The sequence below is a fragment of the Electrophorus electricus genome, chromosome 1 (genome assembly GCF_041902795.1).
Source record: "Electrophorus electricus isolate QZ-2024a chromosome 1, ASM4190279v1, whole genome shotgun sequence".
NCBI classification, from domain to species: Eukaryota; Metazoa; Chordata; class Actinopteri; order Gymnotiformes; family Gymnotidae; genus Electrophorus; species Electrophorus electricus.
The window spans coordinates 33,331,849-33,357,569 of record NC_137497.1 but is presented as its reverse complement, the minus strand read 5'-3'; the positions used below and the strand labels follow the sequence as shown (position 1 = coordinate 33,357,569).

Sequence of the window (25,721 nt, the reverse complement as noted above, 5' to 3'; positions counted from 1 at the left end):
CAGCTTTTGCTCACTAGATATTTCAGTTAGACTCGAAGAGGGTAAGAAAGCATGAATGCACAGTGACTGTAAAAACGAAAGCTTTTTGTGGTTGAGATGGACATCTCTACAGTGGGAGCCAGGCTATGCTGTTACAGAGGTTATGAGATCTGCCCAGGCTCCAAACAATTACATTCTAAGAAGCTCCCTCCAGTGGAACAAAACTAGGAGCTCCTTGCTGTTTGAGGCACCTGCTTGAGGGATTCATCTTCATCTTTTTTCATTTACATACATCATCAGAATCAAGATTATTCCAAACCCAACAAATTCCCCACATCTCACCAGGCCAGGTGGGAAATATTGTTCACTTTTCTCTTTTCATTTACTATTGTATACAGACCTGGTAGTAAGAACATTATAGTAGATGCCTTGTTCAGAGTTCATAAACTTGAATTCACAAAACCACAGCCTGGTTACATAGTTCTGTCCACCTGCTTGGTTTCTGCCTTCCTCTGGGATATCAATAAGGAGATTATGAATACAGCTCATTAAGATCATCAAGTACAATGTTCTCAGTGCTCCCACACTGACCCTTTTTGTCACATTACTGTTTTCTATTTGTCAATCTAAACAGGGGGTATGGAGACAATCAAGTGGAAGAGTCAGGCACTTAAAAAGACAGAATAAAGGTGTAATTAACACGTACATATATGTATTATTCACTTGCACATTTATAACATTCTTTAAATGCCCTTGGCTAAATTTTTCACATACATCCGCCTTCATTTTGTAATTATTCAAAAATCTTTTGTTTAAAGGTTTGTATTATTGGCTTAATAAAACGGCCTGTAAATTGTTTTCTTCAATATACATTTCTGTTTGCTAATCTCTATGCTCTCTTCTATTGCCATCCATCCATCCATCCATCCACCCATCCAATAAAGCATCTAATAACAGCTTTATTGATTAGTTAGGTTGCTGTGTATCTGCATCATTTCACTAAGAGACAAGTTAAATGATTGTACAGGTTACATCTTTGGAGACTGGTGATTAATGAAAGTCTTCTAAAGAACACTTTGCATTAAAGATTTTTCACTTGGAATTTTGTGGCAAATTATGGTTTTCATTTGATGAAATTTATGCCTGATAGTTTTACATTAGTAGTCTGAGCATTAGTAGCCTACATGACAAAGGCTGAGCTCAAGTTCAGTTCTGGTTACTAAATATGCTATCAACAGGCTTCCAGAGCTGCTTTTAGCTGTTCTGTGCAGTGGCTCATCGACCAGAACTGGACTACTGCTTCATTTGGAAAAGGAAGTGGGCTGTTGTACTTCTGTGAACGCAGCAGATTACATAAAAAAAAAACCGTGAAAATTACAGAACTGAAATGGTTTAGAAATGTTACAGGCTACTTATGTAGGAAGTCACTTCAATTGAAAATAAACCAAAAAAAAAAATTTTCCAGTTAGCTTTGACAGTGGGTGTATGTGAAAAATGTGTGTGTAATTTTCAAAACTTCAGATAACAATAATCCATATTTAACCCAGATTTAAAAAGAATGAAGCTACACTTATGTAGCACCTTTCTCAGAACCCAACTACACTATTTTGTTCTAAATTGGGACTATTACTTTGATCAAATGTGTGATTGGCATTTCCAGTATTTCATTGGATTTAGAGAGATTTACATGTTCATATTTTATAGAGTAAGAACTGATCTACATGATTAAAGAAGTCTGAACCCGATTTATCAGTACTTCTATGTTTGTTTGAACTCAGTCACATGTATGCCAGAGTGCCATGTGTATGCCATGGTGGAGGGGCTAGCAAGCATCACTGATCACTGTCTGCTAGCCAGCAGTACATGAAAACGTTTGCATTGGTTCTGGTCCGTGAGTCCTGGGCCCCCAGAACTTGGCTTTTACCATTGTGATTTTTTGTTGTCGGTACACAATCCAATATTGTAGTCATACTGTTTTTACATTTGTCAGTGAGTTGGAAGAAATGAAAACAGTAAAATGGCTCTTCCTGTGATTAATAAAAAAATCCTTTTATTGATGGCTCCAGAGAAATCAAGAGTGCTGTAGTAGTGCTGGTGTTATGACTGGCCCAATAGTGGACAATAAGCACCCTCTGCTGGTCTCTGAGAGAGTTCTTGAAACATTGTACTAATTCACATTTGGAAATGAATGTTTGGTTTAAGAGAAAAAAAAAAAACAAAGACATTGAGAGTGATAGATATATGGCAGCATATACACAGGTTCTCAGAGTAAGTTTAAGTGGTATTAACAGAGATAATGATGAAAAGTGTAATAAATGGTGCAAAAAAGATCATCCGGATCATCCATATGAGTTATGCAATTAAAACTAGGTTAAGCATAATGCTTTGTGTGAAAGATATTTTAATTATGGCTTGTTACTCCAAATAATTAAATCAACCTTCTGTATTTCTGCTGGTTTGTTGGTGTTTATATGAAGACACTCTGGCTTCTGCACTATTATTCAGGCAAACCTTAAAGCATTTTCATAAAACTATTATACTTGTAATATATTGCTGGAATTCAGTGATTAGTCATCATTATTCACTGATGAGAAAAAATGTTCAATTATATATTTTTTAATGCTAATTGTTGCCTCATTCATTTATCTCTTGTCTTAAATGTTTAATTGGCATCAACATCTCTGAACTGATGTGCATGGTTAAATGAAGACTAACATATTTTGAAACTATTAGCAGAACTCACTTAAGATAAGTGATTAAAACCCATTGAGACAGTATCATTAGTTCATTAAATTTTGTTGATCAGCCCAGATGTTTGATAAGTGATGTTTCCTTGTGTTCATTTTTATATTCTCTGTGACAAAAAACTTTCAGATGTGTGAAGATGCATGCAAGAGATCAAATAAGCAAGTATTTCTAGAAAAGTTTGGAAGTAGATTCATTCATAGGTAGATTAGATTCATAGCACCAGTATGAAATTAATAAAGGCAAGATATGTGACCAAATTTGCCTTGGCTGAGCGATTACATTTCTACTGTAAGTGGTAATTTGTGTGAATTAAATTTTCTGGCAAAGCAATGCTTCAAGTATCACCATTTAGTAGTTATTTTCACTGCTTGTTTAGTCACATCAAAATAACTTTGTATCACATTAAGCATTCAGCAAAGTGAAGTACAGTTGAAAAGAAGTATGATAACATCAGAATAGTATATTGGTAATATTGAATGTAGATTTTTTGTTGTTTTCTTTTGAAGATTCCTTTTTTTTTTTTAGTTCTTCATGTTCACTGTATCACTGTCCCATTTTTCACACTAACCCGTTTTTGTTTTGGGTCCCATGAAGTGTGAGCTGTACTGAATATCACTAATGTAGCAAGATACACAGAATTCCACTTGGGTAATACATTGCTGGTTTTAAATTTGTATTCACAAATTTGACCTTATTGATTTGGTTCTGTCCTTTCAGAGGATGTGCTGTCGAAGGAGGCTGGAGAATGTGCAATATGTCTAGAGGATCTGCTTCAGGGAGACACCATTGCTCGCCTCCCCTGCCTGTGCATATACCACAAAGGGTACTGCAGCCAGATTTAAATGACTGCAATCAGCAGAAACATGACACATTACATTGCACTGTGCCACTGCCTTAAAATTACATGATTCATTGATCAGAAAATCAATATATTAGAAGAATTTATGTGCATATATCATATTATAATCAGTGCGACAGTTCGCTTTTAACTTGTTCTGCCTTAGCATTGCTACTAGATTTATCATCAGTGATTATGAATTCTAACTTTTGTTACTACAGAATACCGAATATTAAGTTATCAATATTGCTAATGTTGGCCAGAGATACATAACTTGTGAATATTTCTGGCATGGTTTGACCTTTCCTACACAGCTGCATTGATGAATGGTTTGAAGTGAACAGATGGTGTCCAGAACATCCTTCAGATTAAAGCAACCTCTTCGGTCTTGCACAGGTAATGAGATTACGTGTCAAAGGAACACCATTACATTCTACACTGTGGTTGAAAAAAATAAAAAATGTAAATTGATATCTCACTAAAGACTAAATTAAAAACAGTGAACTTTTAAAAATTGTTTCCTATACAACTTTCACTTTTTAGTTTTGGATTTGTGCTCATTGTATCCATGCCAACTTAGAACATATGCTATGTTTAATTTTCTTACCACCATATTTTTTGTTGTTGTTTGGTCCCAGGGTTTTCAACATCCATGTGAAGAGCAGTGATGTAGCCTAGTAGCAGACAACAATGTGAAGTCTCCTTCCTGTTATCTGCCCTTATGACTGCTGGACACCATTTGTAGTCACTATGGGTCTATAGCACCTATCACACCAGCCACCATATGAGCTCCAGTGTGCCAAAACTCAATGAAGCAACCTTCAGGGAAACTCGCCTCTGTGCCATTGCATCCTCCTATAGTCTTTTCTCAAAATCAAATATGATCATTGGATTTATTTTGTTTGATTCAACATGGATATTCTGCTTGATCCACTTATTGAACCCTCTCTTTGAACATGCTACTGAACTGGGCTATCCAGTCACTGGACCTGCTTTCTTCTGCTTTTGCTGGGCACCGACCAACTGTCAGGACGCACAAGGCCTCATAGGAAAACAAAACACCCACACTAAGAGGCGGAAGAGGTCCCTTATATGACTTTGTCCACTAGTGCCTTCATCTTCAGATCTCAAAAGCCTATCATGGCAGAGAGACTGAAGTTGTGAAAGGTGGTGAAGGCATTGGGAAGGTGGAGCCTTTGTGAGCCTCTCCCATCCCACACCAGTGTATGTAAGGGAGCGGGCACCCTCTGGCCTCACAGCCATATTGAGATTAGAAGTGCCCTGCCTGTCATTCACAGCCAAGACAGCAGTGGCAAACTCATAGCAATATCTGTCAGAGAGGCTCTGCTTGAGTCTGGTGAATGTCATGCAGTTTTGCACTTGAGTCTCTACATCCATGACAGTACTAACATACTGGTGATGAATATAAATACTTAAAAACAATAAAGCTACCTAGTGCAAAAGTGACATGTTTGTAAACAACCAGAATGATTTTATGCCTAAATTTATCATACAGGATTCTAAAGCTAATCAACACATCAGGGAGAATGCTAACCCAGTGGTAACCCTAACCAACCAGGGAGCATGCTGGCCCAATGCTAACAATAACTCTCAATATACGATGATGAACCTGGTTCCTGTTATTGGTGTTATTTAAGATAATGTACCACATGCCCTGTGCCACATTACATATTAACATAAATAATGAGCTGCTTTCTGAAAATGTCTGTCTTCTAGTGGCCCTTTGATCAATAAATCAGACATAGACAAGTCTAAGTCTAATCTGTCATTGAACAGCGAGGCAGGTATATTTGTGCCTCAGTAGTTAGATAGCACATGCTCAAGCTGGTACATGGAATATTTACTGACTTGACCTTTGCTTAGCTGCATGGCCTAGTCTTATGGATTCAGTATTTCCCAGGTAAAAATAATGGTCAATAGGGTCTATGTGTTGGAGGGCTATAATGTATCATGGTGACCCTTAACATTAAAGTTAACTTCTCTTCTGCACTGAGATGCTACATCCACTGCATTACTGCATCTTGGCTTACACAAAATTCCATGCACTCATTTTTATTCAAAACATGGATAGGCTTTTTTCAGTCACCAGTTTTTGAAAAGAATGCAAGCATTATCTTCATATGGAACCTTAAACAAGCAATGTTCCTTTATATCCTTAGTCTATAAGGGCAATTTTACAATTGAAAAACAACCACAAATGATTCAACATAGGATTTATTCAGTATACTTTGTCAGTGTATAGAACAGTGCTGAACTTGGTTACAGGTAGTATTGAACAGTTGATAGAGGAAGCATATATCTGATTTTGCACAGATTCTGTGGAGCTCATTGAAGCATAAGACTGTGATATGCCCTAATTGTAATGTAGTACTATATGTGCAAAGTGAAAGCTGCTAACTGTATTTGCAGATGGGAAGATAAAGCTCTTTTTGAGACAAGGATTATGTTCAAGATATGATTTATTCTAGTAGAATATTTGGCAGCATGTTCCTACTCTTTCCAAAGCTGGGCACTGATGTGGTTTTCTGACTGAGGAACCACACAGAGCACTCATTCTGACCTAATCAGCAAAGTGCATTGGATACTACATCATTAAATAATTAATCCAAATATATCAAAATTGTATTTAATTTTATTATACATAGTATAATTTGCTGCTTTTACTAGAGGCTAATCTGAGCCCTGGGTTAATCTGTCAGAACAAAGTCTAAATCTACCTTATGGAACCATCTTTTACTGGTGTTCTGTAGTACTTAACTGAGTTATTAGGCACGATGCCTTATTTGCTCTTAAGATGGCTTTCCAAGCTGTGTAGCCTGAATGCCATTTGGCACTTGCAGAAAAGAGTTTCTATAAGAAGAGATACAAATGTTCTTCCTCATGATACTATACATGTACAAGGTCAATAGTTTTAAAGTGATATACATATATAGTGTGTTATGTCATTCCATTTATGTAAAAATTGTGTACAGAAATGTGGCATTAAAAAAGAACCTTTTGAAGTACAGATCTCTTAAAATGTCTATGGTTGTGAGTGTGACTGACATCTATACTTTTTCTTAGGGTAAACTCTAGAATGGATGAATCTGGTATGCATATATAGCAGCAATGCTGTGCTTGTGTAGCCAGGTTGTTATACATATTCCTCATTCTGTGAATTCACTAGGTACTCCCAAAAATATATTGATGAGACATCACAATCATTGAACCAAGTTCAATGGTGGGGTTTCCATGTACCTAATGCCTGAAGATGCGTGACTGAAGATTCATACCCTCCACACTACTTGTAGTATAGAATGTCTCATATACCAGAACAACCCATTCCAAAGTCTTGTATTTTCTTAGTGGAAGCGAAGTCTTTTCTCATTTTCAAAGAGCTTCTTTTCCTCTTCAGAGACAGGGTTTCCTTTCAAACTGTAGAAGGGTGGAAGCCAACCCCCCAAAAAACAAACACACCACATTAAGAAAAAGCCAGCACTGGGCAGTCACACTAACTGGCTATAAAATGCTGTATAAATTATTGTTAGCATTAGCTAGCTAGTCATGTCCTATGTTTTGATGCTCATACTTTTACATTTGAACATCAGTTCAAATCCTAGATGAAAGTAAGCCTTGTCACATGTTTAACTTTTTTCTTAGCCAGTTGGTTTAACTTACAATGAAAAGAGCAAACACCAGCAAATTCTGGGTAATTGCTATTTTCAGACAGTGAACATTGCATTGAGCTTTGATATTGATATTTACTAATCTTAGTTACAAAAAGATTAGAGTTAATCATTCTATCTGCATTTACCTACTGCTACCACTGCAGTGTAGTATAGCTAGCAAAGTGACAATTAGTTTACAAAGAAGCAAAGTTCAGGCACCAAATCGCATAAGCAAGCACAAAACTTTCCAAAATTATGTTAATTTATCTGTAAGCAATCACCAAGAAATTGTTACAGAATTTGTCAGAACAGAACCCTTTGCCGTGTTCAAATGTGTTCAGTATCAAAACATTTCTACTGACATTTAAAAAACACAAAAAAAAAACTGCAAATCAGATGATTCATCTTTTTACAGATAGTTTTAATTGCAAACAGTATGTTTAGAATAAACATAAAAAGTACTAAGACCTGGGAGAAATTTCAAACTTACTTGATTTCTTTTACTGATGTATTGTGAGCCAGGCCTTCAACCATAAGTCTAACCCCAAGAACAGTCAGCTGATTATCAATTAACCTGTGGAAGTTGCACAAGCATAAAACACACACAAAAAAAATGTTTAGAGACACTACCATACCACTAAAAACATGGCTACCTTGCTACCCACAGGCCACTGAAGAGAGTCAGCTAGCTAAAGTTAATATTCTCTGGCAGTTCTCTTACGATTCACATTAGAGATATTGATAGGAGGCTCTATTTCAAAGCCAACTCGAGCTTTTGAACCACTGGTGTTTCAAAACTTTCCAGGTGTGGTTCACACCACTCATCTATAATAAAGACATTCTTTATTATACATCAGTGGTTCAAATATATGTTACATGATCACAGAGAAGCTTCAGTGTTAACTGCCAACCTGAGTTTTAATTGACTGAGGCATGCAGCTTATTTTTTATATTGCATCCACAAATATTAGGTAAGTAAGTATCATGAGCTGATCATTATTTCTATGCATAGGAGCCAACTCTTAACCACATAAACCTGAATGCTAAATGGGTATCATTCTTTTCAGGTGAATTTAATTGTTTAATGAGGGAGCATGTGGCTTAAAGAGATTAAGTCCCTAAAGATGTGCATAATTACACTGGTCAATAGTTTTGCTTTCTGCAATAAATAAATAAATCTATTATACATTTTTGTATGATGAATGAAAATATGTTATCACACTTTTTTCCCAGCACACTCATATGTCTTATATAGTATGGAAAGTCCTCTATGTTGGCAGACTACTGCTGGTCACTGAAGCGGAATGTTCATGAGGTCATATTTTAGATGTTTGATTTTACTTTTAAAATATGTACAGTCTTATTTAATATAGAACATTATTTAAATGATATATCATTCATGGAAATTTTTATTGCCCTGTCGTTTAAAACCCATATTAGGTGGCTTGTCTACCTCAGGACAACTGGACTGAACAGAGACTGAAAAGTCAATTGTAACTGCCAATTCGAGGGATTTGGCACACTGCAGATAGCAAAACAATTCAGTGGTCATGCCCCAATAATCAAAATTCTTTATGAATACTCAACAGGACTGCAAAAATGTGGAGAAGAAAAGGCACGACTTGACATTCACTCTTTGGTTAACTTCCTGTACATAAAGGTTCAGAGCCTGGCCTCATCCCTCACCTGCAAGCAGCCAGGCCATTCCAGTGGATGGAGCAGGCCCAGAAAGCATTTGATAGTCTTAAAGGGAGACTAATGTCTGAACCAGTCCTATTTATTCCTGACCCAGCCCTCACTTTCCTCATGGAAGTAGACACCTCTGAGATGGACACTGCAGTGTAGGGGAAGTGATTGCTCAGTGATCAGGGTCCAGTCAGAAGTTCCACCCCTGAGCCTAGTATTCCCACCTGCTCTCTCTTGCACTCTTTAACATGGGAAACCAGGAGCTTCTGGTCATAAAAGTAGTTTTTTCTGGACTGACCATAAGAACTTGCAGAACTTTCAGCAAGTGGTGGACCTTCAGTCCAAACCAGACCCTGAATCCATTGGCAAATACTGGGGGCATACACCCCCCTTGTACCCTCTTGGGGTACCCTAGCACCATATGCACCCAAGAGTTCATTGCGTGGTGCTTCTGGTGGCCCACTCTTGGTCAGGATGTGCAGATATTTGTGGAGTCTGCACTTGGAAGGAGGAGCCCTCGAATGAAACTTGCAGGCCTGCTACATCCCCTGCCCCTACCACATCAGGTGAGGTCCCCCCTGTCCATCTACTTCATTGTCATGCTTGACTGTAGGTGTGCTGCTATTGTTCCCTTTTTATTTTCCAATTGGTCCTGTGGATAAGTTCCCCTTTCTGTTTTCTTTCCATCCATACCCATTTCTAACTAGTATAGCATAACAAACCCATGACTAACAGTAGAATGGTTCATAGAGAAGAGCCCAGTGACTTTTGAAGGTTGCCACCTATTCCCCATACAGATTGTGAAATTTATGCTTTGCTAGATGTGCCCTGTAAGTGCCATTACTGTGAAATAGAAGTGTCTAGTAGCAGACCATGCAGAATCACAAAGTGGGGTCACTGCATGAGTGCATAAAAATTGCTTGAAAAATTGTCTTCTACTGCATAAGTACAGAATTACAAACTGCCTCTGGAAGCAATATCATTGCAAGAACTGTGCATTAGGAACATCATGAAATAGGTTTCCATGGTTATGAAGCTACATTCAAGCCTAAGATCATTTCAGTGATGGTTGGCTTAGCTTATAGTGACCATAAATGTGGACTCTGCAGCAGTGGAAAGTGTTCAATAACGTGATAAACCATACTTCACTATCTGGCTGATGTACAAATCTGGGCTTGGCAGATGCCAGGGGAATTCTACCTACATACTGCCAGCAGTAAAGTTTGATGTAGGAAGGACAATTGTTTGAGGCTGTTTTTCAGGGTTTTTTTCAGGGTAGGTTATATGCTTCCAACTTTGTAGCAACATTTTGGGAAGGCCCTTGTCAGTTGGCAATATTGAAATAGAGGGAGCAGAAGTCAAGGAAATCTATGAGAAATTATTAAGATGTGACTCAATTACTTGATCATATAGTGTATTTGCCTGGTTTAAAATGTAATAAAATTTGCCTCAATCTAATCTGAAGGAATTAAAAACATAATACAAAAAGACAATTTATTACAGTCATTTACTGCTCTAAATTATGCCATTACAACTTGTGAACCTATATAAAATCTACCTTGCACCTTTATTAATTTGAGAAATAATCAAAAATCATTGCTGTCCAATTTGTTTGCCTAACAGTTCACAGCTTCACAACCAATATAGTGGTTGAGGTTACAACATCCCAAATCACTGTATGTGGGAGGTTACAAGAAATCACTGAAGTGTATAAGTACCCAAGTGCACTTAACCAAGTGAATTTTTGAATGCCTGGGGTTGTTCAAGACCATTTTGAAGCTGAAACTGGGTACCAATGAATGAGAGCCAATTTTTAAGTACTTTATAAGCATGTTTTACACAAAAAGGCAAAATATTTTTTAAAATACTCTGAAAAGTGTAGAGAGAATATTTTTTGAAAAAGGAAAAATAAACATTTTTCCTTTTAGAATCTTCCCTTAATGCTACTTATTAAGAGAGTGCAAGAACCTGGTGTGTCTTACATAAAATGGGTGAGTGCCGAGTTACTCCGTAAAGCTTCAGCCAAGTCTGATGCGGCATCATCTGAAATTGCGTTTTGAATCAACCTAAAAAAAAATTCACAAGGCAAAAATAATTTAAATTACATGAAGGCATAGTTAACAAGGCCTCTGGTAAATATGTAATATGCATTCATGTATATATTTAGCTTATTTTTCTTAGTATTTGAATGCACAGAAAGATCTCAGAAGATAAAAGATGCACCAGAAAATATGAAGGCTGGAGTTCTCTTTTAGTGCTCTTGCCAAGCTTTTTCCTCCATGAGAAGAGATGCTATTTGCCGAGAGACTGAGGATAAAATGGGAATATTCAAGTTACAGATTTTTATATTGAAAATCACATTTGGACTGACCAAAGTATAGCTTAGTTTTAAAAAATCCTTGTTCTCCTTCAATGCTCAAGTGTGGCATGATACCGATAGTAAGAAATTTCTCCAGCTACTTCTATCTGTTTGTAATTGAAATAGTTGAAACAGAAGTTAAGAAAAAAAACTGATAAACTCTAAGAACAATGAGATCTGATGAGTACAAACTACATGGTAATAATCCTCAATTTATGTATATTTTGGTCTGAAAGAAATTGATGTCTTAATCTCTTTTGTGGAGAATCAGGAAAACAGTCCAAGTCCCCTTACATTTCATTACATAGCACTTTAATTCCATATAGCATAACCATGTTTGACAAAATAAAAATGAGATCACCTGAGATTAGTCAAACTGGGATGATTCTTTAATGCCTCAGCAAAGGCATCTGCACCTTCATCTCCAATGCTGTTCCCCCACATTCTAAAAACAAAAATAATACTTATATCTAACACAAAACATGGCAAGTTCAAAGTTTAATTTTCTGACTCAGCGGTCACAAATCTCTGTAGAGAACCCCTTACCCCACATCATAGATGGATTTGCTTTTCTGAATAGATTGGGCAAGGATCCTTGCACCGACACTTGTTATATGGTTGCTTCCAATCCTACAAAAATTAGATTTAAACTGGTTTCTTTACAAAATATTTCATACTATTTTCTGACCACTGACAAATGATAATTTTGATATATAAATTGGATACATGGATATTTCATTTTGTAAGTATAATTTGCAAAAAAAAAATCAGTTACTAACAATTTTAAAACAACTTCAAATCTCCAAGTGCAAGTAAGATATTTTGCATCTTACTTTAGTGTCTTCAAATGAGGACATTCTTCAATTATCTGTGCCACATGTTTGGCTCCCACATCTGTTATGTGATTCTTATAAAGTCTAAATGTAAAAGTCAACAAGAGAGGATTAATTTCTGCTATATATTTAAGTAGTTTTAAAATTCATATATTACATATGCACTATATTAACCAAAGAAACAGCATGTTAGCTCACCCCAAAACCTTCACAATTTTGTGCTTGATGAGTTCCTCAGACAAAACTTCAGTGCTGCTGTCTGTGAGCTGATTCACACAAAACCTGACAGATAATTCAATATCTGAATAAATGCACCCAGTACAATTTTTAGATTATTCTGATCCTATCACACAAAATTAGACATGCTACAACCTAAATCTTTATAATTATTTTCTTCTCAGTTAGAATCAGTTAAATTCAGTTTCTTACCTCACAACAGTCATTTTGCTGAAGGAAGGTATAAGCTGCTTCACACCATAGTCATTGATGTTATTGTTGTCCAGGTCAACTCCCAAACACTTCCTGTGGTGATGTAGCACAAAGTTCAGGGCACTGCAGTCAGCTGAGTAAATATTACAGTAGGCAAGCTTGATGTAATCTGCAGAAATGCCTTTGGCTGTAAGGCGTGCTACATCTTCACTATTAGTCTCAAATATGCATCGCAGCATCCACAGGAAGTTGGGCATTACGTGCACCTTATTGCCTTCAATATCTGTGCTGGGGTAACGAGGAAGGTCCCTGAGGTGCGTCTTCACACTGGTAGACAGGTAGGATTTCAGAGCCACACGCTTTTTCTTCAGGCAAACAGGTGGTACAATGTGCTCCAGGAGCACAGCATTGGATTTACACAGGAGGCCACATAAAAATAAGTTGGTAAACTGAAAATGCTCATTAGTTTGGAAAGGGTCTGTATCTCTAGGATGCGAGGACCTTCCGAAGCATGACAGGCAGGGTAAATGGGATGTCTTATTGTACTCACATTTGGCAAAGAACCTAAGAATACCTTCAGGAGTGATGTATGAATCAAGCACCAGTGAAAAGGCAGCCAGGAATGCCTGGAGGGTCAAATGGAGAAACTCAAAGGTAGTGGTACCTCCACATGCATCATAGTGACTGACAGGCCTCAGAAACCCAACCTGTAGATCCTCTTCATTCAGTCCACAGGACATTACCTCCTCCAGGCTGTAAATGAAGCTGCCCTTCTCCAACCCAAACAGAGCTAGTTTAGCAAAGGCTGTGAGCATCTTCAGTCCTGCTTTAAATATTCCAGCAGTGCAGCTCATGCTCCTCTTTAGCAGGCCTTGCTTTTTAGTTTTACGGCCCAGAAAAACCTCGGAAAGCAGCAGGAACACATTTGTGAGGGTGATACAAGAGTCTGGCAGCTCAAAATTATCATACACAGACTGAAGGTGCTTGAAGGTCTTGAAGATGATCCAGCTGAATAGAGGGATGGAACAGAGACCACACAGGTGAGGACTGGCATCCAGTTGCACTGACACCACTGCCCTTTGTTCCTGCATTGGGAAATGCCGAGCCATGTATTTTTTAAGATGGTCTGGTGAGAACCCTCTCAGAACCACCTTCTTTTGTATGATTCTGCTCTGAATGTCTGTGCCAGTCCGTGCTGTCAGAATTTTGCAGGAACCTCTGAGCAGTTTTCCACAAAGCAGGTTCATAAGAACCAAAAGTGGGTGAGTACTTTCCTCAGGTGAAACCACCTCTGGCACACTGTCCATATCAAAATCCATTTGGAGTTCATCATAACCATCAAATGTGAAAAGAACTGTCTGAGGAAATCGTAGAATGTAATTGAAGACCTCACTGTCTGGGTCCCCATCTGGATAGCAATTGTACTTGAAGATAAGATCCTTCATAGAGATTTTATCTGTATCCTTGAAAGCACTGAACATTCTACATCTGAACTTGAAAAAAAACTTTGTTTCAGTGTTCAGCTCCCTCTTGGACCACAAGTTCTGGAGTTTCTGGAGCAGAACGGACTTGCCCACACCGGCATCACCAGTGATAAATATGGTTTCAGCCTGCTGGTTGAATACACCTTGTTCTCCTAGGATCTCATCCAGATTCTCCAAGTACCCAAGGCTCTCACCTTTGTCATTCATCATCTCCATTTGTGTGTCTGTGTAAAGTTCCTCCAGTAGAGTGTCCTCCTGCTGAGAGTAGGAGGTGAGAAACTGAGTGTCTCTCCCAAGCTCCTGCCTCAACTTCTCAATGTATTTGCTAACTGTGGACATAAAATTGTTAGCGCATGATGTTATAGCAAAATAATTTATTTCTTAATAATTTGTTTATTATTGCAATCATTTTGTTAAAACACACTCACTTGGGTCTGTATTAATCACAGGAATTTCCCTCACAAAGTCTGCAGGCATGTACTGAATAGTATTAAACCATGGTCGAAGATCAATGTATGCATCATAAGCCTCATGGAGAATATGAATAAAATAGGCACAGGCCTCTTCTCCTTTGCTCTGAACCAACTCCAGGATTTTGCGTACCTGTTTAAAAAAACAAAACAAAAACAAACAAAAGACATTTTATATTATTTTATATTGTTGGTTTAGTTATTTTTATACAATAATTTATGCAAAACATGTAACTATAAAATATCTCCCCCCAAAATATCGGTGTACTTTTATTTATTACCACCATAGCAAAAATCAAATAGAGTCAAAGAAATAAACTCGACTTTAACGGCAAAGCTTTCTCTGGCGGGTAAGAGTTGGTTGGGCGTGACACCATGTGATCTGGTCCAACGCGTGAGACTTGAGAGCTGTTATAGGCAGTATAGCTAACAAAGCTAATGCTAGAAGTTTATTTTTGAAGTCCCTTATTAAATATAAATGCCTACGAATATGCATCCTCATTCTGTAAGGATAAAAGTAGAATAATGTTCTGAGAAACATACATACAGTATCTTAATATATTATCTTTTGTTAATTGAACTAGCTGTTAAAAATCGGAACAATACTGTACATCACTGGCACTTCTTTTGACATGAGCGGGTCATAATCTTTACAAATGTTTTTAAACATTAAACATTTGGATGACTGTAAAACCGAAAATTCTGCCGTCATTCGATGGGTGTGTCCAGTTGTGCTCCAAATACCTGATCAGCTTTGGTGGCTGCGCGATGGATGATTTCAATGTCTTCGTTGCAGATGTAGCCATTGATCCTCAGGTTGTCTAAAATACACTGTGTATTTTTCACTTGTTCCACTAGAATCTCGCGATGTAATGTCAGTAATCTTAGCGATGTGACAGAGGCCTCCGGAGCGCTGTCCTTCCCGACACTGCCCATGAATATGCCCTTTTGGCGGAGGGAGCGTTTCTGCTCTCAGCACTTTATCTAGTTAGTACATTAGTTAATTTCGTTGTGGAAAAAGATATGAATCGTCCTCGGTCTCTACCGATGTTCTGGGCGAGGAAAGGGGGTAAAGCCAAATCAATAATTATTTCCGCTATGTAAAAGACACGATTAAACAAAATTTGCTAAGCCTACCACTTCAGCAAGAGTATTCCGGATTCTGAAGTTTTGGTTTCAGTTACAGCCATTGCAAAGCATTTTGTAACTAGCCTAATAACCAAGATTATGAAAACTAAAAAGAAAACCGAAAGCTTAAACGTACACCTTTAGGCCAATTTTATAAAAGGATTGTCGGTGTTAATAACAGCGCAAGACAAAGGGAATTTAAAGAGATTGTAGAAAGGCTTCGTGCTGTCTGCAGGTGTTGTACGCTCACAGGAAGTAAAACGTGAAAATGGCTGAACGCAGAGGAAATCTGATTTGAGTACGTAAGCTTTTCTTGGACTGACTCACTGTTGCAGCCTTATTGAATTCGTAGTCACACTACTGGTCATCCAGCTCACAGACAAAGCAAATTTATTTGTATAGCACTTTTCATACACAGTGGCGATTCAAAGTGATTTACACAAACATAGAATAATTTAAATAAATATTACATCCAGAGATCTATCACCTCGGGAAGGTTTTTGCCAAAAATAGAAAAAAAAATGTTACAATAACACATAAAACTATGGTTCATAAAAACAATGAAATATTCCAAATAAAAAGGAAAATACATTCAATTAAAGATGAATAAAACAGAAATATTTTTTTAAATAAAAGTTGAATGAAAAATAAATATAATTAATGAAAGATATAGAATAGCTGTGCAAAACTGTTCAAGAGCTAAAAACAGTGTCTAGGGCCATGAAGGCTATATAAATAATTTAGAATGACTTGTTAGTAAGAGATATGACACTGAGAAGAACTAACTTAATCCGCATTCTTGGCCCCAAGAGCTGTGACTTACATTGCACATTTAGATCCCAGCCACTCATACCAGCTCAACATCCATTACTATTCCAATAAAATGACTATTACCATTGAGTGCTGAGGATGGTATGTAGTGCCAGCAGTGGTCATGTGATCAGTAATTGACCAGTGAAAAGGGTACCTGGTGACTCAGACTGTGCATAGCAGCAGATGAATTGCAGTTCGTAATTATTCACCTATAAAAGGCTCCACTGAGGTTATGATCACACAAATTGGATCTTTCCCTTCATATATGTCACAGATTTGGCATTTGGATGGCAGTATAACCAGCAAAAATACACTGAATCTGACATTTTAAATTTAAATTTGGACCACTTTTCATGTGGTACTGAAATCCGATATACATCTGATTGGTGGCAGTGCCACTCAGTATGAACAACCGATTTGGAATTCATGCAGCTCTGGTCTAACTGTTGTCAAACAGCACAGGGTCATAGTCACACACCTTCTATCAGTAATTTTGTATTTCATCTTTGTGCTTCCTGATCAGATGTCACTCTGCCCAGCATGAAATCAAATTAATGTTCTTCTATTATGTGCAGCGGATCTCTGAATCCATTTCTCTCATCTGTCTATTTGTATGGGTGGGTGGGGGCAAATTGTAAGCATATGGTTTCTTTCATAAATTATTTGGCATTTCATACGCATTTCATACGATTGTTAGGAAGACCAACATAAAAACCCAATATATTGTTCCTGGCGATGTACAGAATGAAATAGTCATGGCACAAAAGAGTCAGTGATGGTAGAAATCTCAAATGTTTCAATTCTTTTGAAGCTCTTGTATTCAAGACACAGACCAAGCTTTCAGTTTGCACAAAATACATACATATCCCTGATATTGTTCCCCTGTGTGGAGTCAGGATGCATGTGAAAACTGGGTTTTAAGATTTTGAATCAGACATGTGTAATTTGTTCATTATTGCTGAAATGTTTTATTGCATTTTATTATAAAATTTACCTCAAGGACTCATGTTGATAAAGCATGGTGCACTTATCCATACAGATGATTGAACCCAGTCCCTCAGCACCATTGTTACCAAGCATGCTATACCAACCACCATACAGTTTTACAGAGCCAGAATTGTGCTGAAAAAGTCAGTAGTGGTAACCTTTCACCAGTCTAGAGCAGTAAACCAGGACACCAGGATTATTGCAGATCTTTTGATATCAATTGTTTCAATTATTACCAGCAGACTAACCACTTGGATGCCACAGAATTTACTATAAGTGTACTATCACAGTTTACTGTGTTACTTTATCTCTGTTACATCAATTATGATTCACTTGGTTATGGACACTGTGAACTGGGATCACCCAGGAAGGAGGGTTTCCCTTTTGAGTATATGGATCCTCCAAAGGTTTTTTACACTACAAAGAAGGTTTTGCCACTCTTTGCATTTTTTTTATTTTTTTTTTTTGCTCATTAGGTGTCTAGACCATGATTCCTGTGAAGCTGCTTTAAGACAGTGGGCCTTTCTAACTCTTTTCTAAATGTCATTCATTTTGATCTCTGAAGTCTTAGGGCATTTTCTTGGTTTTTGCATGTATACTGCCTTTGAATTAGATATCAAGCTTCATAGAATATCAAGATATTAAGCTTCATGTATACAAGTAAAAAATGAGCAAATAACCAAAAAATGGCAAAAATTAGAACTTCTCAGATGGTCAGAACAGTATTCAGTACGGTCAAAACATATTCATTCATCTATACTATGCCTGCTATCATGTTGCCTATGTTGCCCATTGATTATATATGCAGTGACAAATTAGACTTCAATTGAAAATTGATTTATGCTCTTTAACAGCCAATAGTTAGACATTCTCCAGGGGAACATCCTCCATCATCTGTGCCTAACAGTGCAACATTACCTACCTTGACTGCTCCTGTTTTATGTACTGCCTTGCTTTGGTAAAACATTTTTGTCTATTTTCCTATGAAACCATACCTTCTTCATTTCATTTCAATGATTGTGCAGACATTATGTCACAACATGAACACAGGTGACTTTTGTTTATCATTCTTTTCTTAGTGTTATCAGCTCTTAATTCCACTACTGATTTTAGAGTGATATATTTTCATTTACTAATCTCTGCAAGCAGGAATGTTGCTCTCTTTACCCCAATACTAAATTTTTATGAATCATGTCTCTGGACAAATTGTTTAACCTTATAAAACAATTTTGGACCATCAGATATGCTATTTCACAACTCTCTAGAACAGAGTTGTATAAATGAGTCATTTACAACAATGTGGGGAACTTAAAGGTGTATTCCTGTCAGTTTTATAAATCCCATGTTGTGCAAACTGAAAATATTTAAGGCACTAAATCCCAAAACCAATAGGTGCCTGAACAATTTCTCTGCTGAACAAGAATCCTCTCCAAAAATGTAGTATAGTGTTCTGTTGATGAAGCCTACCTTGATGAAGTGTACTACCACAGTGCACAGACCAGACCAGACATATGGCAGGCTTATGTAGCTAAAATAAATATGCACCAAATAAAGGTGTTTTTAGAGATTTACATCTAAAACTAGTGTCGATATGCCACACACAGCCTGTGCTTCTGAACTGACAAATTTACACCACATTTTACAGTTACAATTAATTTTGCATATAGATCCTTATGTCTTGTTTGCCCATACATATTTATCACCCATGTTATTAAGTATATTATGCACTGTGACTTATGATGTTCTCCCCTATGCCTTCTAGTCTATATTTATTTCATAGATTGTTAGTTATATCAGTGCATATATGTTCCTATCAATATTGAGAAGTTTTCAGAATGCCATATTCCTTTACCTGACAATTATTGGTGAGTAAAGTGATTCTGATAATAATAATAATGATAACAACAATAATAATAATAATAATAATCACATTTTGTTGACATATCAGATTTTATTTTCCTACAAGATATTAGAACTACAAATTATTCTGAATAATTTTTCAGTCATAATAACACGAACTGATAATATAGTTACAAGTTAATGTCATTTAAAGCTGTTTATATTTGTTGGGGGTAATCTGTGATTAAACACAGGTTATTTGCGAGAGCAGCTGCCTCTGTAGACTTATGCATCAGTAGGCTTTTTTCTCTTCTTTTTAAGAGATTTCTCTATCTTTTCCATCACAGACACTGAACTATCATACTTGTTGGTTTCAATGGCCTTGAGCTTCTCCTGGTAATCCTTTGGCAGCTCATTCTGTTCTGCCCCCATCATCATCACCTAGAACACCAGGAAAACAAATGCTCTTTCTCTGTTGTCTTATATTATTAGTTCAAGCATAGCTGCAAAAAACATTTTTGGTCCATCATTGCACATGCTTCAGGGCACATTCACATATTTAACTTTCAGAGTGCCTGTTTCAACCAAATTGGAGGATCCAACTGAGAAGGACTGCTTCACTATGAGACTAAGCAGTAATGAATCGATATACAGAAACATAACCATTAGAATCCGCTGTTAAACAAGATTGAAACATATCTCTTTCAGATACAGAACTGATTTAGGGGGGTATCATCAACGAGTAAGCCACTGACTGAGCTGCTGCTCACAGCATATTGTGTTTTACACATAAAAGAAGCTGGAGAAAACACCAGAAAAAAACACCACAGCATTGTAGTAGGGGTTCAAAACTCATACCTGTCGTTAAAGGAATTTGATGTCACAAGCAAAGCTAGGCTGTCTCAATCATATTTCTGAATACAATAAATATTATCTTTTAGACACAGACAAAAAGACTATACCTTCAAGTATTGTGGAGACGGCAAGGCATGGGTACAGTTGTTCATGATGTAAGTGCGGCAGCTGAGGTACTGATCACTGGCCCATACAGACTCCACTATTGGACTGTATATTCCTAATTTCACACCCTCCTGTCTACTTTCACACAGAGGGACAAACTCATCACACAAAAAGTACAAAAAGTAGTAGTTAGCTAATCAGTCTACAAGTATCTATCCCTATGAGGGTTGTACCTGTCCAGACTCTCCAGGTCTGTCATGTTCATCCACACTACTCCCCACACCTCATCCCCAGGACTCGGCTCAATGGTGGCAACCCCACCGTGCCACCGGCGACTGGCCCGCCCCTTATGGTTCCCAAAAGCAAGCTTGTAGTCCTACAAAAGTAAAAGTCTTAAACATTAATGAATTTTAGTAATGGAGTCAAATGTAATTTTGCAGCTGTTAATGATTTGTTAACATCCTCTCCTGGGAAGGTTACATACATAAAGGTCTAAAGGTTTTACCATGACACTGAAATCTTGAGAAGTGATCCCTCTGAATATGTGCCAGAGCTGATTTCATTCAGTAAGCGTGGAAAAAAACATATGCTATACCTGAAGCTTGGCCACACATTGAATACTTGCTGAAGGATTATTCAATTGAAGTCTTTCCTTAAGAAGATTACTTCCATAGGCAAAGTAGAGAAATGTGGTCTTGTGGTCCATAGTGCCTAAGGCCTCTGTGGGGATAAGGAAAAGCAGCATGGTGAAGATCAGGAGGAAAGGGTGCAGCACATCTTACAGATTAAGTATTCAAAGGAGGTACACATACACGCTTTGGCATGACAGAGGGAAAAACCTCTAATTTACATTTATAGTGCAACCATTCTCGTGCTAATTTCGGTGACACATTCAGTGCTTGCACTAAACCAAATACATGAAGATGAACAGTAAATGGCTGTGAACGGCCCTCTAGTGGTCATTGGACATTACTGCACACTGGCAAGACTGCTGACTGAGACCTTATGGCTCATTTTATCTTATAATTACATAGCCCCCAACTTTAGATAAACATGTCCCAGAACACAAAGTCATCCAGATCTGCAAAGTAATTGTCCAGCAAAGGTTTTTAATGACTGTAATTGTAGCACTGTTAAAGGTTTTGTGTGTATGTATCATGAATTGCTGCAATATTGTGATTCCATTGTGTATATATATATATATATATATATATATATATATATATATATATATATATATATATATATAAAATTTAGAAAATATAGCTTCACACCTTGGACCACACACACACACACACACACACACACACACACACAGTATCTCTCTCTCTGTCTCAGTCTGCACATTAAGATAGTGAAAACATTCTATGTCCTTATGGTTTGTGCTATGTATATAGTTTGCAATAACTGTAGCAGAAGAGGTTAAGGTTTAAAATTCATTAGTTAGGCCTTATTATTTAACAATTTACCAGTAGTTTACTGTCTATTTTAAAACAGTTATATTGTATAGCATTATTAGAGAATTTAGCAGTAATTGAATGGAAAAGGAGCAGCATTTCTGTTGAAATATGCAGCTACTTTAGTTAGTTTTTTAAAACATGCAAACTAATATGTGCAAATCCCAACAAGAAAAACTACCCCAAGCAATTGGAAAACAACCAGTTCCTGTAGAGAAAAAAACTCCCACAGTCCTTACGTGCGCTTTCCTTTGAAAAGTGCATGACATAAGTGTAACATTTCAAACTGTTTCAGATATTTTTGCCAGAGTTTACTTCACTTACCTAGCATAAGCAGAAGAATCAGCCCAGTCATCAACATACTGTGAAAAATGTATCTTTTACCAAGAGCCATTATTCTTTTTTCAGGCTACTGTTTCTTCAGAGGAATCTGTGAATGCAGGGGGTGGATAACATTCCTTCTGTGTTTTATTTTTTTATTTTTTTATTCCTGTGGGAACACTTTCTGTACAGTGCTTGTTTTGTGAGTGTCAGATTTCAGATCATGTGATTATGTTTTCTTTCTTAGCCATTTTATGGAAGAGGCTTCTGGGTAAAGCAACATTTGACAATGATTAACAACACTGTATAGGCATGCTCTTGTAGTTTTGTAGTACTGGCATTATGTCTTCCAGGTAGAGCAGGTAAAGAAAGGTGTCAGCAAAAGCAGGTTCATGGATTTGCTTTCCAGGGAGCACATATACTGGTAAATATATATGTCACTCTGTATAAGAGTGTCTGCCAAGTTCTGTAAATGTGTTTTATAATCTACCAGAATTTTTATTTTTTTTAATAAAAAATTGTTATATTTAATAGCTCAGAGGAGATATTGGAGCTGTTGATCGTCAAATCTCATCAAAATGAAATAATACCAGAAAATGATCTTAAGTAAATATCTTTAAAATATTATATACAATAAGTAAATATAAACCTTTTTGAGGGAAATTGTTTCTTTTGCTTGAATTATGAATAGCCTATAGCCAAACCTTTTTTTCCTATGCATTTACTTACTTATATTTTGTATAAACTAATGATTAATTTTATTTGCACACAAAAAAAGGATTGTTGTATAAAAAATAGTATTGTTGTATTCTCTGTGGAGATTTCTGTATTCTCTTCCATAAAGGAAATAGGTTGTTAATATAGTTATGGTTATTTACATTTTTTACATATGGTTCCCTTATATTGCATTGTTATCTAAATCTAAATGTAATACTGATAAAATTCTTATGGCTTACACTTTAAGAATTTAGTTATTTAACTAAATAATAGATTTTTAGAATTCAGGATGAATAAACAGCCTAATACATATGGTACTAAAAGACCAATCCCGATATCTGCATAAATTACATGAATCATACAAATTTGTTTATAAACACATGTAGAACATGTAGCAGCAGGATAAGGAGAATAGTGATGGTAAATTCATTCAATTTTCAGAAACAGTTCTTTCCAGCTGTCTGCTGCAGAGAAGCCCAATTCATTTTCACCTGGGATAGGGTCTGAATGAATGAAAGATTAAGAAGTAGCATATTTAGCCAAATGTTACTTTCAAGCAGGGGCATCATGCCCATTCAAGATTGGATAGGGGCATGTGATTTTTGATATCTTTTTTTTTTTTAGATTTTATGAAGTTATGGTCATTTTATATTATGAGTGAAACATATTGTAATTATGTCATAGATCATATCTTGAAAAGCAGCATGCTCCATTTCCCTATAGTATTGGTTTCTTCCAAAAGTTGCAAAATTAAATCACCATTGCACAGCAAGTACAGACATACACAGTCCTGTGTGTGCAACAGTGTTGAACAGTTCATGAAAAATGTGATGCTTTGGTTAATAGGGCATCAATCTTTTTCAAACATGTGAAAATGAAATGCAATTATTCATACACACAATGTCATTTGAGAAATATAGGCATAGAGGCTTTGCAAGATAGTTGGCTATGGCTAGTACCAGATAATATTAATATCCATCCTTCAATCTGGTTGTTTAGCCTTCTGGCTTGCAAGCTAGTCATGACTTGTGATAGCAGAGCATCCTCTAAATGAATATACAGTATTTACCCCAATATAAATTGAAAGATTACTAAGGTACAAAAGCTGACTTTATAAGGTGGGCTTGAACCCAACTCAGCTAGGTGAGGACACCAATAGCCTACTGGGTGAGCAACCATACTCTAACAATAGTGGGCCCGTGTGCAGAACAGTTAGAACTTGGATCAAGTAAAACAAAAGGAAAAAACTAAACACCACGCCGAGCGTGGAAGAAGGGAGAACAAAGGACGCCACATGAAGAAATGGCAACCCCGATGCACTGGGGAAATCTCAAACTAAAACTTCCCAAGCAAAACCAGAAAATGGGGAGGAACTTAAATGGCTAAGGGAAGCCTTGGGGGAGAGACAGACTCGAGAGGGGAAAACCGGAGAAGGGAGGGGACATGTAAAAACACTGACATCCTCGCAGAGCAGAAAAGAGGCATAGCACAAGGGCTCACAGCCTTCAACACCCAGATTTACCTGCTAGGAGCTGGGCTTAAAACTTTAGCAATGACTCAGAACCAAATGGCTGGGTCACTGGGCTTATATAAGGTCTAGCCCAGCTGTTGAGTGTTCAGCCTCATTAGTGGTGTGGTTGACTCGAGGCCTCCCTCTGGTGGCCGGAGGGGCCTCGGCCTGGTGCCAACCCTTACAGATTTAGTGAAATAATTGTTAATGATAATAAATAATTAGTGTAAAATTGCATAATTTTCTCTTTTTTTCTGAGGACAGACCACCACCCCCAACACACCCTGATACTTGAATGTACAATTTATTATTAATTTCTAAGTTAATGATTTTCCAAAGCTAAGACTAATGGAGAAGGGACATGCTGTTTATATGGGTAAGTTTTCCACATCTGTGGAAGTTCATGAGCCTGCAGAGGAATTTGTGGGATAGTCTGTGTCATCTGCTGGGGACTGCCACCACAGAAGAGGAATCTGAGGCTAAAGCAAACAGATGTCTTCTATGAAAATGGCCCTCTGCTAGCAGCATCTTTCCATAACATAGGAGTTGTAACACTTGTGTCCACCAACCATGACACATCCATGGTAACTAAGGACCCACAGCCTTCAGGACTGTGAAGAAACCTTTGCGTGTGGAGGACTATAACATGTATGTGGCTGGTGTGGGCAGGGCAATTATGCACCAACTGGACACTGTAATGTGAAGTGGTAGCACCATTTTTGGCACCATGTGTAGAAGAAGTGGCCTTGGTGAATGCCTACATTATTTATCAAGAGTGTGGCAACTCACTGGATGCAACAGATGTTAGAAAGAGAGTGGTATAGAGGCTTCTAGAAAGAGGGAGGACTAGAAAAGTGCAGATGTCTACAGTGGGCATTGCTTTGTCTGATGCCCAGAATTCTGCATGAAAGCCAGACTTCTAGGAAGAGGTCAAATGATGAGAGGAATGGGACTACCTGCCTAGACAAAACAGTCTTTGCCCTACCACACAAAGATAGTCTTCAATTATCAGACAAGTCATTTTTTATGTTCATTTAACATTGTTGATAATTATGGCTAATAATGTTTACTACTACAACAACTACTTCTACTACTATTCAATTTAAACTGGATGAAACATATTTTACTTCTGTAAGTGACTGGTGACTATAAAGAAGCCCCATGTTCCTGACTCTCTGTTGTTCATAGATGCATTGCTGTCTCACAGGCTCATGGCAGCACCATCTCTGGCCACCAGAGGTCAGTCTCACTGGTGTTCTTAGTCCCCGACCCTTGTGTGTTGTCCTCTATGTTGTAATACTTGTTCCTTATTAGCCAATTATTCCCATGTGTATCTAAGTCCCTCTCTCGGCCTGGTTCATTGCAATGTCTTGCAATGACTTTGTAGTCAGCAATTCGGAGTGGTTCCAGCATTGTTATCTGTCTGCCTGTTTTGACTGTTTTGCCAGTTTGCCAGTTTTTCTGAGCTCATTTTGAGTTCTGACCTTCACTTTGC

The 25,721-nt window shown here is 37.3% G+C and overlaps 3 protein-coding genes across 4 annotated transcripts in view; 1 reads left to right on the top strand and 2 right to left on the bottom strand.

Moving 5' to 3' along the window:
• Positions 1 to 5,814, top strand: part of znrf2b (zinc and ring finger 2b) — a 28,768-nt gene extending 22,954 nt beyond the window's left edge. The window contains exons 3-5 of the mRNA XM_027001155.3: positions 3,445 to 3,550; positions 3,880 to 3,961; positions 4,204 to 5,814. Coding sequence (XP_026856956.2) covers positions 3,445 to 3,550; positions 3,880 to 3,937 — 164 coding nt within the window. The 3' untranslated portion in view covers positions 3,938 to 3,961; positions 4,204 to 5,814. The remainder of the gene's footprint in view (positions 1 to 3,444; positions 3,551 to 3,879; positions 3,962 to 4,203) is intronic.
• nod1 (nucleotide-binding oligomerization domain containing 1) lies at positions 5,783 to 15,872 on the bottom strand. The gene is made up of 11 exons (XM_027001154.3): positions 15,239 to 15,872; positions 14,453 to 14,627; positions 12,541 to 14,353; positions 12,310 to 12,393; positions 12,112 to 12,195; positions 11,825 to 11,908; positions 11,640 to 11,723; positions 11,143 to 11,226; positions 10,902 to 10,985; positions 7,724 to 7,807; positions 5,783 to 7,000 (listed from the first exon to the last, which is right to left on the bottom strand). The coding sequence occupies exons 1-11, from the start codon at positions 15,428 to 15,430 to the stop codon at positions 6,928 to 6,930; spliced, it is 2,841 nt and encodes a 946-aa protein (XP_026856955.2). The 5' UTR covers positions 15,431 to 15,872; the 3' UTR covers positions 5,783 to 6,927.
• Positions 15,873 to 19,353: 3,481 nt separating this feature from the next.
• On the bottom strand, positions 19,354 to 22,186 carry ggctb (gamma-glutamylcyclotransferase b). 2 transcript variants are annotated; one of them, XM_027001175.3, is made up of 5 exons: positions 22,003 to 22,186; positions 20,817 to 20,941; positions 20,455 to 20,597; positions 20,224 to 20,359; positions 19,354 to 19,702 (listed from the first exon to the last, which is right to left on the bottom strand). In XM_027001175.3, exons 1-5 carry the CDS (start codon positions 22,070 to 22,072, stop codon positions 19,547 to 19,549), a joined length of 630 nt encoding a protein of 209 aa, XP_026856976.2. In that variant the 5' UTR covers positions 22,073 to 22,186; the 3' UTR covers positions 19,354 to 19,546. The 2 variants fall into 2 exon arrangements, with proteins under 2 accessions (XP_026856976.2, XP_026856977.2); XM_027001176.3 differs by having other exon boundaries at positions 20,224 to 20,356; positions 22,003 to 22,182.
• Positions 22,187 to 25,721: the final 3,535 nt, after the last annotated feature.

What these genes read in the sequence shown, in the direction of transcription:
- nod1 (XM_027001154.3), bottom strand. Translation starts at nt 15,430, where the DNA reads ATGGGCAGTGTCGGGAAGGACAGCGCTCCGGAGGCCTCTGTCACATCG. An exon ending in TGTGATTAATACAGACCCAA is followed by an intron (nt 14,354 to 14,452) that starts GTGAGTGTGTTT and finishes TTATGTCCACAG; the next exon opens with TTAGCAAATACATTGAGAAG. An exon ending in AGCAAAATGACTGTTGTGAG is followed by an intron (nt 12,394 to 12,540) that starts GTAAGAAACTGA and finishes ATTATCTGTCAG; the next exon opens with GTTTTGTGTGAATCAGCTCA.
- ggctb (XM_027001175.3), bottom strand. Translation starts at nt 22,072, where the DNA reads ATGGCTCTTGGTAAAAGATACATTTTTCACAGTATGTTGATGACTGGG. An exon ending in GATTCTTCTGCTTATGCTAG is followed by an intron (nt 20,942 to 22,002) that starts GTAAGTGAAGTA and finishes TTATCCCCACAG; the next exon opens with AGGCCTTAGGCACTATGGAC. An exon ending in CGTCTCCACAATACTTGAAG is followed by an intron (nt 19,703 to 20,223) that starts GTATAGTCTTTT and finishes CTGGTGTTCTAG; the next exon opens with GTGATGATGATGGGGGCAGA.